The sequence below is a fragment of the Sinohyriopsis cumingii genome, chromosome 5 (assembly GCF_028554795.1).
Source record: "Sinohyriopsis cumingii isolate HCF-2022 chromosome 5, ASM2855479v2, whole genome shotgun sequence".
NCBI lineage: Eukaryota > Metazoa > Mollusca > Bivalvia > Unionida > Unionidae > Sinohyriopsis > Sinohyriopsis cumingii.
In genome coordinates, this window is record NC_142965.1 from 150341382 (window position 1) to 150361787 (window position 20406).

Consider the following 20406-nt stretch of genomic DNA (forward strand, 5'->3'; position numbering starts at 1 on the left):
TACATGTACTGCAGTATGAATGTACATGTACTGTGGCATGAATATACATGTACTGCAGTATGAATGTAGATGTACTGCAGTACGAATGTACATGTACTGCAGCATGAACATCATTCGAAGGAAATGTAATTTTAAAAAAAATGGTGAAAAGAATATGACTAGATTATCTTAAATTAAAGAAAACACACCCATATCTTGATTTAGAACTTGTATATCTTCAGTTAAAAAACTTCGACAAATTGATTCAGAAGTTGAATATCTTCATTTAAAACACATAACTTTGACGCATTGGTTCAGAAGTTGAGCTTAAATACCTTTTTAGAGGTAGCTTGGTTGGTCTCAAAATGTCAGGTGTTATAACTTCAAATTTATTTTAAACTTATCAAAGTACAAGCTAAATGCAAATAAATATCGTTTAAGGGAAGAACACATGATGGCAAATGAGGAAATAACTTTTTAGAATAAAAATATAATTAAGTTATAGAATAAAATATAGTTAAGAAATACGTCAACGTTAGTAAAACAAGCCTTAAAACAAAATCTTTTCATTTTTGGTACTTGACATTTTTTCATTTTAAAAATCTATTTCATTTTGGGACATGAAATGTTTACATTGTAAAACCATTTCCATTTTTGGGACTTGACATTTTTACATTTTAAAAATCTATTTCTTATTGGGACATAAAACTTTTACATAGTAAAAACCTTTCCATTTTTGGGACTTGACATTTTATCATTTTGAAAATCTAATTTTTGGTCATTACACTTTTACATTTTAAAAATCTTTTCATATTTGGTACATAACATTTTAACATTATAAATTTTTTTTCATATATGGTACATGACATTTTTACATTTTAAAAATATTTTCAATTTTGGGACATGACATTTTAACATTTTAAAAATCTATTTAATACTGGGACATGAAATGGTTACATTTTAAAAACCTTCTTATTTTTGGGACATATATGTTTACATTTTGAAATAGTATGGAAGTATTCCTTACAATTTAAACAATTTGTAAGACAATAGTATCGTCATGCAAATTGATTTAAAATCTAAAAAGACAAAATAAGGGTGAAAAGTTAACCAAAAGTTAACCGTTTTGAATTTTCGACTTGTGAGAAAAATGTACCACTGGAACATTAATGTTGTAATTAAAGGTAGTAAGCTGAAACGTTAAGTTTTAATTTATTATTATTAGTTTTTGCATTACATATAGTTTAAAAGATGAGACGCTCGACTCGTATACATATGTCAGAAGATATTCAAATGCTATAAAGTTGATTAATCTTCATATGACCCATCTTTGGTCGCATTTTAAAGAAACTCTTTCAGCAAATGAATCACACACCAAGCAAGGATTTCTTTGACACCACAAACGGTAAAAAATATGAGAATAATGAGTTCAGAAATGCCCTTTGTCACACAAAACAATAAATCTGCATAATTATTTGATGAAGTGTCGTAAGGTATATATCATAATATATCTTTAACAGTTGTCACGTGCGAAATAAATAATTAAACATGGAAATAGTTTTCATGTTATACCAAGGCATTCTCTTGGAGTTTAGAAGCCATGCTGTTCAAACAAAGAGAGTTAAACAGTAAATCCCATACCGAACGTGACACTGGTCGACGCTGACTGGGGGCACTATGTTATATTAGAGTGAAGGAAAATGTTGAATTGAAATGTCACCGATAAACTACATGATGAACCAGCAGGATTCAACTTTTAATGTCCAATTAGGGCAGTAAATATCGACTAGAAATAATGAAAATGGAGAACTGTTGTACCTGGGACTATCGAGGGCTTAAATACAGAAAAAGAAGGTTATAGATTGAACCATAGTGCTATCAAATGATATAATATTGAACAAGACCGTCATACACGGAGATAGTGCTATCAAATACTATAATATTGAACAAGAAGGTTATACATGGAACCATAGTGCTATCAAATGATATAATATTGAACAAGAAGGTTATACATGGAGAAATAGTCCTATCAAATACTATAATATTGAACAAGAAGGTTATACATGGAACCATAGTGCTATCAAATGACATAATATTTAACAAGAAGGTTATACACAGAGACATAATGCTATCAAATGATATAACAAGAAGGTTATACATGGAGAAATAGTCCTATCAAATGCTATAATATTTAACAAGAAGGTCATACATTGAGACAGTGCTATCAAACGCTGTAATATTGAACAAGAAGGTTACACATGGAGAAATAGTCCTATCAGATGCTATAATATTGAACAAGAAGGTTACACATGGAGAAATAGTCCTATCAAATGCTATAATATTGAACAAGAAGGTTACACATGGAGAAATAGTTCTATCAAATGCTATAATATTGAACAAGAAGGTTACACATGGAGAAATAGTCCTATCAAATGCTATAATATTGAACAAGAAGGTTACACATGGAGAAATAGTTCTATCAAATGCTATAATATTTAACAAGAAGGTCATACATTGAGACAGTGCTATCAAACGCTGTAATATTGAACAAGAAGGTTACACATGGAGAAATAGTCCTATCAAATGCTATAATATTGAACAAGAAGGTTACACATGGAGAAATAGTCCTATCAAATGCTATAATATTTAACAAGAAGGTCATACATTGAGACAGTGCTATCAAACGCTGTAATATTGAACAAGAAGGTTACACATGGAGAAATAGTCCTATCAAATGCTATAATATTGAACAAGAAGGTTACACATGGAGAAATAGTCCTATCAAATGCTATAATATTGAACAAGAAGGTTACACATGGAGAAATAGTTCTATCAAATGCTATAATATTGAACAAGAAGGTTACACATGGAGAAATAGTCCTATCAAATGCTATAATATTGAACAAGAAGGTTACACATGGAGAAATAGTTCTATCAAATGCTATAATATTTAACAAGAAGGTCATACATTGAGACAGTGCTATCAAACGCTGTAATATTGAACAAGAAGGTTACACATGGAGAAATAGTCCTATCAAATGCTATAATATTGAACAAGAAGGTTACACATGGAGAAATAGTCCTATCAAATGCTATAATATTGAACAAGAAGGTTACACATGGAGAAATAGTTCTATCAAATGCTATAATATTTAACAAGAAGGTTACACATGGAGAAATAGTCCTATCAAATGCTATAATATTGAACAAGAAGGTTACACATGGAGAAATAGTCCTATCAAATGCTATAATACTGAACAAGAAGGTTACACATGGAGAAATAGTCCTATCAAATGCTATAATATTTAACAAGAAGGTCACCCAATTTTGAGGCATTAGAAGGCATGATTTTTAAATAGAATGATCATTGAAGACACATGAATTTTAAAATCATTATCATTGAAGACATGACCTTTAAATCATGATCATTGAAGGCATGACCTTTAAAATCATGATCATTGAAGGCATGACCTTTGAAATCATGATAATGGAAGACATGACTATTAAAATCATGATCATTGAATGCATGACTTTAAAGTCATGATCATTGAAGGCATGACCTTTAAATTCATGATCATTGAAGGCATGACTTTTAAAATCATGATCATAGAAGGCATGAATTTTAAAATCGTCGTCAGTAACAGGCATAAATTTCATAGCCTTGAACATTAAAAATTTTAGTTTCATCAGACGACATTTTACCGCAAAAGCTATTTAAACGCCTACATACCAAGTGCACATATCAGTATCAAAATACAAATATTCCTAATAAGAAGCGCAACAGTTATTAATTTGCTTTTTGTAAAAAAAAATATAGGATAATGGGTGGAGTATGGGCGAGAAGCATTTTTGCATGTCCGTAATATTGCTGGTGCTTGATTAATTAAACAAAGACCAAGCTTGGTCCAACGATGAAACTATTTCTCACCGCTAATATTTATAAAGCTAATGTTTTCTCTGACACTTGTTCCCGTCAAAACTGTCGTGACAATTAACAATATTCTTAACCATAGAAGAAATAAATTTGCATGATTGCTTTGGAAGATTAATGAGGCATAACTTGAATCACCTGGAACGTGTTGTCCGTGAAACGCTTTATATTAGCAACGACTGTAGTAAATGTAAAGGCATAGTGACATTTTTTTATATTTGTATATAGTACATGTATAAACATAGTGATATAATTCATGATAAATAAAGTCTTTGACTTTAGAAAAAAGTATTATATCGGAATAGTTTTATCATTTGCAAAAGTGATTTGTCACATGGCATTGGAGGGAGCCGAACGTTTCCTATATATGACCTCAATAACTTTCAGTGCCGTGCATTTTCCTTCAGTAATTCTGCGCGTTGGTGGTGATCGTATCACTTTGAAAACAATGCCAATGCACCCGTCGTTGGAGAGACAAAGGTCTATACTGCAAGATGAAATCAGAAGTCAGATCACGTTACCTAGTAACACAGGTTTGGGTTGTTTTGTGTACGGAACACGCAGTGCATATGGAATCATGAGCTTGGAGTACAACAGTGTTTTTTTTTTTTTTTTAGTAAGCCGTTCCTTGAAGATTCCATGAATGTTGCAAGATTTGCGTCATCGATAAAACACGTCATAAAATTACGTGAATCATTCATCGCGCTTATTTTCTTTCTATGACAAAAGTATCAAGCCATCAGCTGCCGGTACTTCCAGGCAAAATGGGTCATGTACAAGCAGAAAATATGTAATAGGTAAAACCTAATAGCAAGCAAAGCCATGTAAGTATCATGCGTACGTGTGTGTGTATGTGTGCGTGTGTGTGTTATATGATGGACATTACGTGATGTCATGGAAATGCGATATTTTGTGACTCGTGCTCGTTCTTGGTCCTGGTAAATAATCTTTCTGAGAAAAAAATACGTTTTTTATCGTTGCTTAATTGAAAATACAAATTCAGATTTTCTAGAGATATCTAAAGGGGGATATGTCTAACGACCAAGAAAACAAATCTGATTCATGTTACAATTACTTAATCGTTTTTCTTCTTTGTTTGCCAATAAAAGAAGCATGCGTAAAACAGGAAGATAATGGCGAAGACCGTAAGCACTCTCAAGAATACTGATTTCAAGCTGCTATAGATTAAGGTCTTACATGAAAAATATTAATGTTAGCAGCTTGCTTGTATATTACCTTCAGTTAGCAACTACATTCAAAATGTTTTAACGTGATAGAAAATGTGAATGTATTTATTGTGTTTATGTTGCAGGAAGTGTACAAACTGAACCTGCAACGTTGATATTGTATCTGGACAATCTTTAACTAAATGAAACCTAGAAAAGATTCGATGCCGAAAACACACATAGTTGAGAGAGAAGTACAAATAATTTTCATACAAATGTATAAAGCTGATTATGCAAATTTACAAAGAATGTCATTAAAATCAATGTCAACCTCTCTTAAAAATGTCAGTAAGGCAAATGCATACTGAATTAATTTCCTTGCAACACGCACGGAATAAATTGTACTCAGTCATGCTGGGCTTTGCTCATTTGAATTCAAAGAAGTTATTCCATACTGTCTATATCTCAATGCAAAGTAAAGAAATTTTGGATTTCAGAAAAGGTATACTATGACAAAATATGTAACGTTGACAGATTTATTCGGCTACAAAGATTCATTTCACGAAAGATTTCATAATTGCATCTTTACCGCAACAAGTTAGTTGATGTTTGAATATAAAAATCTTCAGCCATCGATGAAGTTGTTCTGTATTCAGAATTTACAATTACCAAGAACGAGCACGAGACACAGTCTATTTCCATGACATCACGCTATGTCCACCTTAAGACACCACATCATACCAAGCAGATTTAGCGATCTACTAGTTTTACCTATTTCATATTTTCTGTTTGTACCTGACATATTTTATTGAAATTACCGGCAGTTGATGATTTGTTGCTTATGCTCAACATTGAAATACGTGCAATGGATTATTCACGTAATTTAAAGACGTGTTTTCTCGATGACGTAAATATTGCCGCATTGTTGGAACCTTCAACGAACGGCTCACATATGAAAACATTATACTCCATGTTCGATACTTCCTGTGCACAAGCACTGCGTGAGAAGTACACACATGAACCAATACCCGTGTTGCTAGGTAACATGACGCAACATTACATAAACTCACACCACATTATGCTTTTAGATTTTGATTTCAACTAATAATTGATTCTTTTATCTGTACAAGTACGGGTGCATTGGCACCATTTTCAAAGTGATAGGTCACCACCAACGCACTTAATTACTAAAGGAAAATGCATGGAACATAATACCAAATGACGTTATTGGGAAAATCACGCTGACATGCTCATGCAAATAACTTAGTCTGAAAATACGACTTAAATTCACTGAACAGACCAAGCGACATTTGGGGGCCTGGGATTTACTCCTCAAAAAATGCAAACTACTTCTTTCTTCAAGATTAACTGTGTTCTGGTTAATTTTGGGAAAAGCGTTCATATAATATGGTGTTAGTAATGTTGAGCAATAATAGATTATAGTGTTTGTAATGTTGACTATTGTGGAAGAGACCAAAGTACAATGGGGGCAGTTTTAGATCCCCGTAATTTTACAGTATCCAACATTATCAGCACTTCAATTTATTTTCATGTACTCTATTAATTAAGTATAAGTTTTATTTAAAACGTTTTTCACTAAAATTAAACTTAGTACTGTATAGTCATCATAAACCTTCTGTGATGTTATGTCACACAGCAGCAAACGTGTTGGGTCCTGCACGTACTAAACAACACCGAATTATCGCTCGACAACGTACAATCAGTGGAGAATTTACTGGATTATCCAAGGCGATATATTAGCATAGGAAGTCACGAGCTAGGTATATTATAATGTTATATACTAAACAACCATATTAGGTATAACATATATGGAATAATGAACAATGGTACATGACCACAACATTAGAAAAGTAAACAGAGTCCAGAAATTAGCGCTAGTCTTAGGAATACAAAGAAACAAAGCTTAGAATTAATTTCAGAAGAATTTTAAAACACCCCACAACCAGCTATTGATTAATATAATTGTGGGAAAGAACAAATAAGTATTACATGACAAGGGAAAGAAAATCTCAAAAGTACTAGTATGATTTACACGTAGAAACAGAAAAAAAATAATCTTGACAATAGCAGAAATATTCTGTGACAGTGCAAATTTATGACTATGCAGAGTCTTATATCTTACTACATATAAATATTCCATCTCTGGGCAAGTCATCTACTCTTCCCCCCCCCCCCCCCGGCAAAAAGCCCAACCAAAAACGTACATAACAATTCCTGTAACGATATTCGTTGAAATAAGCCTGGCTAAAATTCATTTCTAGCTGAATTAAAAAATACAGATCTTGGAATTCTTCTTATTGCACTTCAGCAGACTGTGTTGCATTGTACATAATTTTCTCCGCTACATATCTAAGATATTCCTAAAGATAGTTCTTCCAAACTTTAAACCTCTCTGGGTATGATTAAAATAAAACCCTTGATAATTTTTGGAATAAAGGAGGGTATTCTTAATTCCCAGTCAAAATTCTCACCCATATACAATTCCAAGACATTCCGACCTAAACAATAGATTTATCAGGATATGCTTACTCTGGATAATTGTTGAAAAAGTATTCTTATGTCCCAGTCGAAATTCTCACCTTTTGCGGAATGCAGGTTTGATAAATGAAGCTATGAAATAACTTGGTCGCATATGACAGACAGGTTTGATAATTGAAGCTGAGAGCTAACTTGGACGCATATTACAAACAGGTTTGATAATTGAAGCTGAGAGCTAACTTGGGCGCATATTACAGACAATATTGCAAGAAGCCAACAATTGTTGAAGCTAGTTTTTATTTATTTGGACGCTAATTTTGGTACTAATTTAAATATTTGGACAATGAGTAAGAATGTCCTTATTCACGAATTCAATAAATCGGAACATTTATTTTGATAAATTAATGAAGTGTATTGACATGAGTAATGCTTGTCATGCTTTAAAGTAGCCGCAAGCAAAATAATATAAGGCTTTCAGTTTCTCAAACATAATTCTCTAGCCAAGGTCAGTGCATTATCAGACCAGTTATGGCACATTATGTCGGTCGGCTATGATCGGAGTCACTATAAAAGTAAACATTGAAATTGAATCTGAAAGACTTCAATGCCAATTAGAGGAGATATACAATTAAACCGGCATCAAGGGTTTTCTTCTGTGGGACAAAATCCTCTTCGTGAGAACATAAATCAAAGACATGTATCTGCTTCTCACGCTGTTCAATATCCCCTGTTCCACACCAAACAACAATGGATAAGGTAAACATAGATTTAGAAAATCACGTGACGCAATATGACGTCCTATAACGTCAGCATATAGTAACAGTGCCTGCCGGAACTGGTATTGTTAGGTACAGCATCCCAAAGTCAAAATGAAATTCACACTGTCCTAAAACTGACCCATGTAGCTAGCCAATCAGAACTCGAGAATTTATCATGTGATGTACTAAATCGCTATTGGTAATAAGGGGTTGTTTGTATAGTAAATTCTGACGGCATATCATTCCCACAGGTCTGTTTCAAAATGATTATGTTTACGTTTGCTCTTCATGTTTTGCTCAGAATGTGTTATACAAATATAATTAAAGAAGCGTACTGTGACTCAGATTTGTGATAGTAGCCGCTAATTCGAAATAATTTGTTTCAAAATAGTGTCTGAGCGTGATTTGCATGAAGGCACTGTTTCGCACATATTTCATTAAAGAAGGATTAAGTATTTTATCAGTGTGCAACTAAATCAACCTAATTGTTTGAAATGTTTTCTTGAATATTTAACACCTTTCTTATGTTTTACAAGTATGTAAATTACATAATAAATAGAAAAAGAAAAAAACGACAATTTTGAATTTCTAAAAACTTATGTAAATTTGTAAAGAATATGAATAAAACCTTTCAGAATAGAAAATGCTCAAAGATTAATAGCACTGTACAATAAACTCTTTGCCGATTTAATGTTTTCAATTCCAGTAACCCGTACCGCATACACATATTTAGATTCCTTTCTGTTTCAGCCATACCTCAAAAACCACATCTTTCTCTGCCTATTGAGGTGGTAGAAGACCGAGAAATAAAACAGCCAATCACCTGTACCGCTAATGTTGGGTATCCTCCAGGAAGACTACAATGGCTTATTAAGCCAAAAGGAACGTTTGATTTTATTCCTTTCGAAGGCAAAATCTTAAGCACGTCTGGGACTTGCAGCAATTTCGTCACAAGTTCCCTCCTCTATATACCTACCAGAGAAGGAAATGGTACACTTCTTAAGTGTCAAGTTATCAATACAAAAGTCCCTTCACTCCAAGATCTATCCGACGTGGGTGAAATTAAAGTTCTCCCCGGTAAGTATGTTGTCTCATAGAGGTATATGTATGAACTGCATCTCTAGAAATAAAATATGATATGTTGTAACTAGTAATTTTCAGCATTTTCCATCTCCTTGTCTGTCCACGTTTGCAAACGTGGTCTTGCTCCAAATTTCCGTATTCTCTACCCGTCTTTCTGAATTTTTGGTTTGTTCCGTCCTTCAAGTGTACTGTAAAGGACTTATATTCATACGTACTTGTATAATCTTAATAGACTGGTTATAGTGTTATTATATTTAATATACTGGTTATAACATTATTATTACATTGTTATATAACATTAATCGATTGGGTATGGCGGACAAAGTGTTGTGTGCAGATATTTTGCTCCCAGATTGTTACAGTGTTAGTCATCTCCTTGGCAACGATAAATAAAGAAGGAATAAATATATCCAGGCTCTAGACGATGACACTGTACTTTTAGGGGACATTCATTAATTATGTCAACAATTTTTAGGCAATTTTTACACCCCCCTCCCCCCTTTCCAACAACTGTCAAACTTTCAGTGACCCCCCTAATAAAATTTTACCCATCCCCCCCTACAAACTAACAATATTTTATACCGCTGGCTTTTATGCTAAAAATATAATTATGGAAATTAAAAGGTCTACAAATAAATTTTAATACATTTTTTTTTACTTGTGTAACAGATTTCAAATTGACTATAACACTTTGAATTCATGAAAAAGCTTCCTAGACTTCCTTGGCAAGAGCTCAGCTGGTTTAGGATTAAACTGGTGGGCTGTTGACGGGCGAGCGAGTGTGTGCCATACCAACGCACCGACTAATTTCCTATTGTTTGATTTATTAAATTTATTGTAACAAATAACATTGTTGACGTCAATTTATCTTGAACTCCCCCCTCCCCCATGTCAACAATTGTCAAACTTCTTCAAACCCCCTCCCCCTTTTTTGTTGACATAATTAATGGACGACCCCATATCTATTCCAAGTAGAACTGCAACTTATTCATGCAAATGTTTTGTGAATATTTTTAAGCACTTCCAATGTCTTTTTTTAATTAACACAGGTGATACATGCAAGGCCGTCCCTGTCAACACTACGAGAAGACATCCTTTTACCTGTACGAAATACATAAAATGTCTCGAGGATACCTTTAACGTCTATCAGTGTCCCAATGAATTGTGCTTCGACGAGGAGACTGGAATATGTGGACAGACAGGTGATATTTGTTGAACTTGTGCTAAATACACAAATACACTTAGGCTTCTCAGACATACACATTCAAACTATATACTTCCACATCTCTGCTTAAGAAAACTGTAGGATGTTTCTGTTAATTGTTTTCTTAAAGAATCTATCTACCTATGTTTTTCTTTTAAATCAAATAAGGCATCGCTATGAAAAATAAAACCTTGTGAGAATTAGTTGTAACGCACCTTGCATAACATTACACATCAGTGTGATTTACTGATAATGCTAATAACAATTTCCTTAAAGTAAGTATAGGCCTTTAAAAATAGTATATGTTAACATCACCTTGACTGGTATCATTTTCTTAAGAAATCACCGTTTCAAGTGTGTAAACTACGATATAGTTTCGGAGTCATTTTACATCCCAGATAAAGCATCCCATGTGCATTTTGAGGCAATATACCCGGTTTCATCATCGATTTTTCATCATATACACATCCGTGAGTAATGTTTTGGGATACATTAGCGACAATGGGAAAATACATTACAGAACACACACACACACACACACACACACACACACACACACACACACACACACCCTTGGGAACGTTTAAAATGGCGAATATTGGACCTGTATACCGACAAGGGAAAGTTGGGTTGTTGTACAGCGATAATAGGAATGGAACAGGCTAGGTGACGTCACGGTACTGGACAGAGGTAACAATGTGGCAAGGGTCTGACATGAATACGCTCTACAGTAGGTAGAGACAAATACAGTATAGATATAGATATATATAACACATACACAGATTGATAACATCAATCTATCACACCTAAACTATAAAATCGACTAAACAATTTTTTTTTTGGCAAGAGAGTAAATGTTTTGGAGGCAAACCTAAAATATAAAATCGACTAACAAAATTTTAGGCGAGATATCAAACCTTTTCAAGGTAATTGAGTGGCCCTAAAAAGGGCCTTTTGAGTTTCTTATTCTTGTTCTTCTTGTTTCTTCGTTTTCTCCACCATCTTCTTAGTTTTGTTATCTCTGTTGTATTCTTTTTTTTCCTCCTCCTGTTTTTCCTTCTCCTCTTCCTCTTTCTTCCTTTCTTTTTTTTTTTCCTGTTCTATTTTGTTATTCCACTCTCTCATCCTCTGTATGTCCTCTTCATCCCCCTTCTCCTCCTATCTTCTTTAATCATTTCTCTCAGTTGTTCCTTAGCCATAAAAGGATACAGCGAACACATGTCCAAGTATTTGATTTCTTCTCCTTTCTCATCGTCGGAGTGGTACAGTAAACAGATGCATTTGTTCGTCTTCCGTACAAACTGTCCAGTTTGTTCAGTGGGTCCACCAACTTGTAACCATTCACGATGCCTTTAAACTCAGGATCGGTTTTCATACGGTGATCGTACTCGTGTTCCCACATTTCAACCACTTAGTATCCTTGCTGTTTTAACTTAAAGCGTCGCTGACTAGTGGCCTGGTACAAGTCTTCCATGGTCCGTTGTAAATACTGATTTTTAGTGTCACGTTGAGGGTAACAGAAGGAACATCCGTGATATACGCACTTGTTCAACTGGTACACGATCTTGGGGTTTTCTAAGTCCCAACCATCCACCGAAGACCTTCTTATGGTCTTTTCGCCTCCTCTGTTTCGGGCATGTTGGACACATTTGTCTTCCTTGTCCCCCAAGTAATGTAACCAGCGTAGGGCTTTGGCCGAGTATTGACGTTTCACAAAGTTCGTCGGTTGAGGGTTTATGACAGCCGGCGTGTTTTCGGGCACGTATGCTAAAGAACCCGCTTTGGCAATGGTGCAGGCTTCTTTCAATGATCGATCCCTCTGTGTCCCATGAACAATTCTCGAACTTGTCCACAGCAAGGCCGTACAATGTCCACGTCGGATCGAAAATACTTTAATATTTCTTCCTGAAAGTCGAAGGGGTCCGAGGCGTGAGTGTGGTACCAAGCGTAGAAAGCTTCTCGTTGTTCCATGCGCATGTTGTCTGGGTCGTAGTAGTAAGCCTCAGGCAAATGGAGTAGAACGGTGTGTTGATTGGCTTGGTATTGAAAAAGTGCGGAAAATAGCCTTAGACTATTTCTATCATTATAAACGTTTTAGGCATTTGTCTCAAAGGCATGGCCAAGTAACTCATCGAATCTTTGTACTGCATTTGTCCCACTTGCCCCGTTCAAAGCCACTTTTCGATACTTTGTTCCATTTAGTATCTGAGAAGAAACTTCCCATCGTACCCCGAGCAATTATGAGCCATTACCGTGGCATGGCGATGACAATCTCCGTAATGTTCAATGTCTTCTTAACTCCACGTCTCTTCGATGGGGTCTAAGATCCATTGGGCGAAATCGGCTAGCGTGTCCGGTCTCCGAAAGACTTTTTCAAGTTCTCCAGGAATCTTACTGCAGTGAGGACAGTGACTAAATATAGGCTCTTGGATGCACTTCTCGCACGCTCGATGAGCCACGCAGAAATTAGGAATGTGAATGCCAGTCTCTTGCATGCGTTCGAAATCAAAAAGGATGAAATTGTCTTTCTTTTGGTCATCTTCTTCTTGATGTTTGGAATAGTAGCTTTGACTGTATCATTCGTGTTTCTAGTCCGCGTTATGGTGACAAATGCGACATCTTTTCATTCCTGAATATACGTGAGCCCTGTCATTATTGGTACGTATGCCTTGTCCACAAGTAGGGAACAATCTCAGGAGTTGACAAGCACTTTTCTGCTATGAACATTGCGTCTTTACATATTGTTGGTAGCAAGTTGGACTGACAAAAGTGTGCTGATAAGCAGGGCAATGCACTCGTTCTTGTCCATCGTCAAGAAAGGGTTCAGAAGCCAAACATCCCTCACATTCCGATCCACAATGCTTGTGTTGCACTCGATTGTTATAGCCATAGTCACATTTCTCACAGTAATAGCTGTATCCCAGGAATGGGACGATACTGGTTATGACATTGAAACGTTCATCGTATAGTAGACGTGAATGCATTTTCCGTCTTTGAATCTTTTGCCTCGAAACAACAACGGTCCGCGCACTTCTTGAGGGTGTACTTTCAAGGTGTAGCGTGGAGCCAGGACATCGTGAAATTTTTGCACTTCAGGAATGCCCTGAGTGTGTTACTGGATAGTCCCGCTTGCTGTAACACGAGTTCTGCTTCTCTCCGTTGTTTGGCTCTGTTCGATTTTTGAATAGTTTGCCAAGCTTTTTTTCCATTCTACTGTGTCGTTCTTGTCGGCATACGTTCGTCCCACCACGACAACACGGGCTAAACACATCTGGTCTTGAGGGTTGTTAATTGGGACGAGACTATTTTTGGTGCTGAGAAGTTTGTCCAGCATTAACACCTTTTTGCGTCCTGTCCCCATGGAGAAGATACACGTGGGTCATAAACAATGTCGCGTTTCCATCGGTGATGTAAAACTTGTCGATGGATTGTTGCACTTGTTGAATCTTGTCGATGACTTTGGAAGGTGTCAGTTCTGCTGGGCTGCTAAAGTAGTTCCAAACGGGGGACTTCAAACTGTCGTGATGAATGGAAAGTCTCAAGCGATCATCTTCTTTGGCTTCATATTGCCGTTTCAGTGCGGTTAGCAAAGAATCCCACTCCTCGGTGATGAACCCCTCTGCTTTCTCCAGTGGTACTTCGTACTTGAAATCTTTAAACTTCATCGTGTACATGAAAGCCGTAGTTCTAAATTTTCTAGAGGAGCGCTTTTCCGTCTCTCGAATGTGTTAGTGCTTTTGATGGTTCACTGGTTTGTGTGGTGAACTTTGGTTGAGTGTAGACTCTTTGGGTCTGGATTCTGGCTCACCCGTGTCATCTTCGAAATTGCTGACATGAATTTGAGCCAAGACTTCAGCTACTGTGCGAGGCGATAAATCACTTTTCTACTTCTTACTTTCGTTCCCTTTGTCCACGAAATGATGCCATCGTTTCATAATGACTGCAAAAAGTCAAATGATTACATTTTAAACGGCATGGGTCCCTATATCCATGTCAAACCAGAGTATTCCCTATATAAAAGGGTCAGTGTCTTCCCTTCCAGCATTCATTTCACTCTCAAACCGACCAGAACGATGGGAGAGCCCACACAGATCAAACTTCTGATCAGAGCTTTGCGAGGTGTCATATGAAAGTTTCCTTCAGACAAGCCGACGGACTACTCTCCCTCATTGCGAGGTAAAAGTCAAGATACTTGCTATATCTGTAAGAAGAAAGGGCGTTGGGCTACAGAGTGACCAGACCGTCAGAAAAGCAGGACAGGTGTCAGAAGAGACAAAACTCAGATACCTGTTATCATTGTCAAGAGAAAGGACATTGGTCTTCAGAATGCCCTAAAAGCAACAGTAGCAAGAGAGAGAGAGAGGGGGGTTCAGAACAAGAAGGAGATGTACCTTCCAAAAAGGAAGAACCCAGACACGTCCAGAAAGAGAAAAAAGAGAAGAAAAGAAGACGTTGAGAAAGTGAAGACGAAGAGGAGGAAAAACCTGTGAAAGTGAAGAAATTCAAAACAACAGAGAGAGTGAACAAAGACACAGAAGAAGTCTATGAACATTTTAAAGTGTAGTGTTGAGAATAGGATTTTAAAATTTGTACCAGAATAGACCAGATAGAAAACGCAAATGTCTCTAGGTTTTGATTTTTTAGAATATGGACCTATACTAAAGCACTCACTCACACACGTACATAATGGGCAAAAAAGAGATTTTGAATTTTAATGGATTTTGGCAAAATGAATGCTATCTCTTTTCGAGAGAGGTGACTGGCCCTGAAAAAGGACCGTTGGTGTTTTTTATATAAAGGCAACAAACTCAGGAACGGGAAGCAATCAACTTTAACTGCCTTAAGCCTTTGCCACGGCCAAGGCCTAATTCTGGACTTGCTCCTGTCGATGATGATTTGGTAGAAATCATTAGGGTTGGTATCTCAGGTGTAGTATTAGGGTTGGGCTGTTTGGCTCGGGAAGGTCTATTTCTCTTGGGTCATATTAAAGAAGTCTGATACATTTGTTTCAGACTCTTTAACTCTGCCAAAATGTCTAAGAGTGCCGTCACTGTTCACTAGACCCTGTTTCATCTCTGCTGCTTCTTCTTCCTGTCGTTTCCTTCATTTTGCCTGTTCTTTTTGCTGTTGCTGTTGAAGGAGAAAAGCTTGTTCTGCTTCTTTGTGCTGCTGTAAAAATGTCTCCAATTCTTCTTTCTGTCTCTGTTTAAAATTCTTAACGTGTGGTAAAGAATGAGAACGTGGAAAAGGTGCAGGTACCGGAACAAATTCTTGCGAAGAAGAGAGAAAATCCACTAAATCCCAATTAAAATCGGTCTCTTCTGAAAGTAGGACTGTGTTGACTTTGGTAGCCGCTGCTATGCCATCGCTTCTCGTCTCCACGGCCATTGCACCCCCAGTTCATCGTCTTCTTAGCTTCCGTCATGTTTGAAACTCTGTCGCATTGATTCACCGCTCACAGACGTTAGCGCATCTATATAGGGGATGTGACGTCACAGTCAGCTCTCTTCAGATTGGAAGACAGACTTTGTACTGTGACTGAACGTTTGTAAAGTGTATTGGGATTGGTGAAAAGCTCAATCCGTTTCGATCCGCTCTTCTACTATAAACAACAGCGGTTCACTTCATTCCCTTCACCTGTTCTCGTCACAAGATGTGGACTAACGTTGAATCATCTACCCTCGTATCGACAATGCTGTTCCGTACGGACATACCCATGTATGTCATATCATCATGGACAATCATCCGGATCACCGATACGAGCGTTTGGAAAAGAAGAATCTATGTGGACAAGGGAATCCTCATCTACGGTCCAGAAGTCAGAAGAAGTTTGAGGAAGAGAAAAAGACCTATGCGATGCCCTCTATGTTTACGGAATGGTGTTAACAAAAATCCAAAGACTCTTTTCAGGGTCATTCCACTGTCTCAAAAAGATATTTATTCTCTTGCCTAAAAAATGTTTAGTCGATTTTATATTTTAGATTTGCTTCTAAAACATATTCTCTTGCCTCAAAATTTTTTAAAGTCGATTTTATAGTTTAGGTGTGATATATTAATGTTCGTCAATCTATGCATGTGTTTTATATGTCTATATCTATACTGTATTTGTCTCTACCACCTGCAGAGCGTATTCATGTCAGACCCTTGGCACATTGTTACCGGTGTCCAGTACCGTGACGTCACCTCACCTGTTCAATTCCTATTTTCGCTGTATAACAACCCAACTTTCCCTTGTCGGTATACAGGCCCAATATTCCCCATGTCAAATCCCCATTGTCGCTAAACGTTCCCAGGGTGATCTGAAAAGCCTTGTCGCTAAAAGTTCCCAAGCCGGGTGTGTAATGTATTTTCCCAAGTATCCCACTACACTATTTCCGTGTCGGCCTGCTCTGCGCGTCGTGTCATTCTGCGCAACGATACGTCATTTCTCTAAACATCGGATCATGTGTTGTTTTGGTCTAAAATCCAATTTATATCAATAAAAAACGGTCGTTCTTTAATAAGGAAAGTGATGTTCATAAAGTGTAAAAAAACCCACAAATTTCTATTATAAATGCTTATGAAAATCTGATTTCTTAATATCAACATTCAAACCCACTCTTTGATCCTCTTGAACTTGTAACCAAGAAAACCCTATTTAATATTTATCTTTTAGAATCATACCAATAAATACATTTTTTAAAAGATAGTAATGTTTAACTTAGAACGATACTGCAGCTTAAACCAAAAATTTTTAATTTTGCAAGAAGTTGTCCCACACCTACCCTATCGCCTGCTATCAAACATGTCCACTTGCTGCTCGAACGGATTCTCAAGAAATTCCCGGATGTTAATATGTTCTAAATCTGCTGAAATTTTTCCACAAATTATACGTTATAAGTGTTGAGAGAAAGGGTCCAAAGTAATGCATTTTATTTCCATAGTCAGTTGCATAAACATTACACATTTTCAAAGCCATCGCAGAAGAAGCCATCATATCTCGAGTCATGAAAACACTGGTGTGGTATCCCGCATGTCCAAAATTAGTATTATTTTGAACAGAATGTTCTGTTGACAATTGCCACTTTTCAAATGGTAAGCAATACGGTTTTTTATTTTCGTCAATCTGTCGAATTAGGTATGCGTTTTGAGCCAATATTGGTGACGGAAACCTTACATGCGCAGAAAGGCCCGACATCGGTGTACATATATGTAACAGTTGGAAACAATAGCATGACAGTCCAGGGAGAGTTGAACGGAACTGTCTGATATAGTCAATAAAAAATTTGTCTGATATAGTCAATAACAAATTTTTTCTGATACAGTCAATACAAAATTTCTTACGAACTGTCTGATATAGTCAATACAAAATTTGTCTGATATTTATCAATACAAATTATTTACGAACTGTCTGACATAGTCAATACAAAATTTGTCTGATATAGTCAATAAAAAAAATGTCTGATATAGTCAATAAAAACTTTCTTACGAACTCTCTGATATAGTCAATACAAAATTTCTTACGAACTGTCTGATATAGTCAATACAAAATTTCTTACGAACTGTCTGATACAGTAAATACAGAATTTCTTACCAACTGTCTGATATAGTAAATATAAAATTTGTCTGATATAGTCAATAAAAATATTTCTTACGAACTGAAATTTTTATTAAGACGAGGGTTATGCTAGGTGACAAACCCGCACCCTTTTGGTAGCAGCCTGGCCCGATAGTCATTGCGCCACCTCGGTTCAGGGACCCTCAAGGGCCACACTTACTACTGATTATAAACAGATCAATCTTCCTCCTTAAAACTCAAGTAACTCTAAAGTTAGAGAGTGAAAAGGAGACTGTTATTGAGGATTTAATAAACTGAATCTTCACCGTGAGGATAAGACTTCCAAAGGTGAAATGCGACAATCTGCTACTGACGATGTATTTCATCACGTAATCTAATACATTTCTAAAGTAACAAACCTGAACAGAAAATATGATGAAAAACTTTTTTTTATTTTTTTATTTTTTTTTTTATTTTTTAACTGATCCATGACCTTGTCATTGAAGACAGGACCACAAATATCATACATTGCACACTTTGTAGCAATGATTTGTAAGTACACAAAGGCTTGTAATTCTGAAATAACTCTAAAGTTACAGAGCGGAAATAGCAGTGTGACGGAAAACTTAGACTACTGAGCCCTGAGCATGACCTTTAACATATGACCCCCAATGTGATAAATGATTAAACTTCCAGTGATGATATATCAGTTTAACACGTTCCATCCCATAATCTCAAAATAAACTATAGTAATAGTAACTGAAAGGAAAGTGTGACAGAAAACTTCAAATGTAGTTGTAAATAATAAAAAAAATGCATCCGTTAACCTTGAATGAATTGAAAGTTGTAGAATGGAATGGAAAGAGTGACGAAACTCGTAAAATCTGCACCTCCTCACAAAAGATGAAGATAAAATTGAGACAATTACATTATATGATTTTATGGCTCACTGAGTGAGCAGAAATGAAAATGCTCTGAACAAATATACGCTAGAGACAAGTTAAAAGAGGGAATCCGTGCGGAAACCCGAAATGTTGTGCTGACGATTTAGCATTCAAACAAAGGTGGGCTTTCCAGTACATGCCGGTAGTTCAAAAGGCACTCATATCTCTACGTCATCAAGTCGGTAACATACAATTGGTCACAGCCAGACCATCACTAACACAAAAGGTGGGAAATCAAAGTACAAGTGTTGTTTTTAGACGATTTATGCCGTACCTAAAATCTGCTCTACCAATAAATATGTAATAGACTCATGACGACGCGTAACTAAAACATGACCTACATATAAATATGTGGTAGACCCAATATGTTTTGTGCCGTACCTTAAATCTGGCCTTTTTATGAATGTACAGTAGACACAAGACGATTTATTCCCTACCCAAATTCTGGTCTACCTATAAATATGTAGCAGACACAAGACAATTTGTTCCGTATCTAACATATGACCTACTTATAAATATGTGGTACGCCCAATATGTGTGGTGCTCTAACTAAATTCTGGTCAACCTATAAACGTACAGCAGACACAAAACCATTTATGCCTTACCTAAAGTCTGGTCAACCTATAAATGAATAGTAGACACAAGACATTTTGAGCCCTACCTAAATTCTGGTCTACTTAATAAACGTATAGTAGATACATAAAGATTGGTGTCGTACCTAAATTCTGGTCTACTTATAAACGTATAGTAGATACATGAAGATTGGTATCGTACCTAAATTCTAGTCTACTTATAAACTTATAGATGATACATGAAGATTGGTATCGTCCCTAAATTCTGGTCTGCTTATAAACGTATAGTAGATACATAAAGATTGGTGTCGTACCTAAATTGTGGTCTATTTATAAAAGTATAGTTGATACATGAAGATTGGTATCGTAGATACATGAAGATTGGTATCGTGCCTAAATTCTGGTCTACTTAAAGACGTATAGTAGATACATGAAGATTGGTGTAGTACCTAAATTCTGGTCTATTTATAAACGTATAGTAGATACATGAAGACTGGTGTCGTATTTAAATTCTGGACTATTTATAAACGTATAGTTGATACATGAAGATTGGTATCGTAGATACATGAGGATTGGTATCGTACCTAAACTCTGGTCTACTTATAAACGTATATTAGATACATGAAGATTGGTGTCTTATTTAAATTCTGGTCTATTTATAAACGTATAGTTTATACATGAAGAGTGGTATCTTAGATACATGAAAATTGGTAACGTACCTAAATTCTAGTCT

General features: G+C 36.1%; 1 protein-coding gene across 4 annotated transcripts in view; it reads left to right on the plus strand.

Moving 5' to 3' along the window:
* Nucleotides 1–20406, plus strand: part of LOC149800451 (uncharacterized) — a 76446-nt gene that overhangs the window by 43801 nt on the left and 12239 nt on the right. For all 4 annotated transcript variants that reach the window (XR_016421385.1, XM_089960073.1, XM_089960074.1 and 1 more), the window contains 2 exons: nucleotides 9084–9410; nucleotides 10466–10618. Coding sequence is in view for 3 of the 4 variants with exons in the window: in XM_089960073.1 (XP_089816199.1) it covers nucleotides 9084–9410; nucleotides 10466–10618 (480 nt within the window). In the remaining variant the exon portion in view is untranslated. The remainder of the gene's footprint in view (nucleotides 1–9083; nucleotides 9411–10465; nucleotides 10619–20406) is intronic.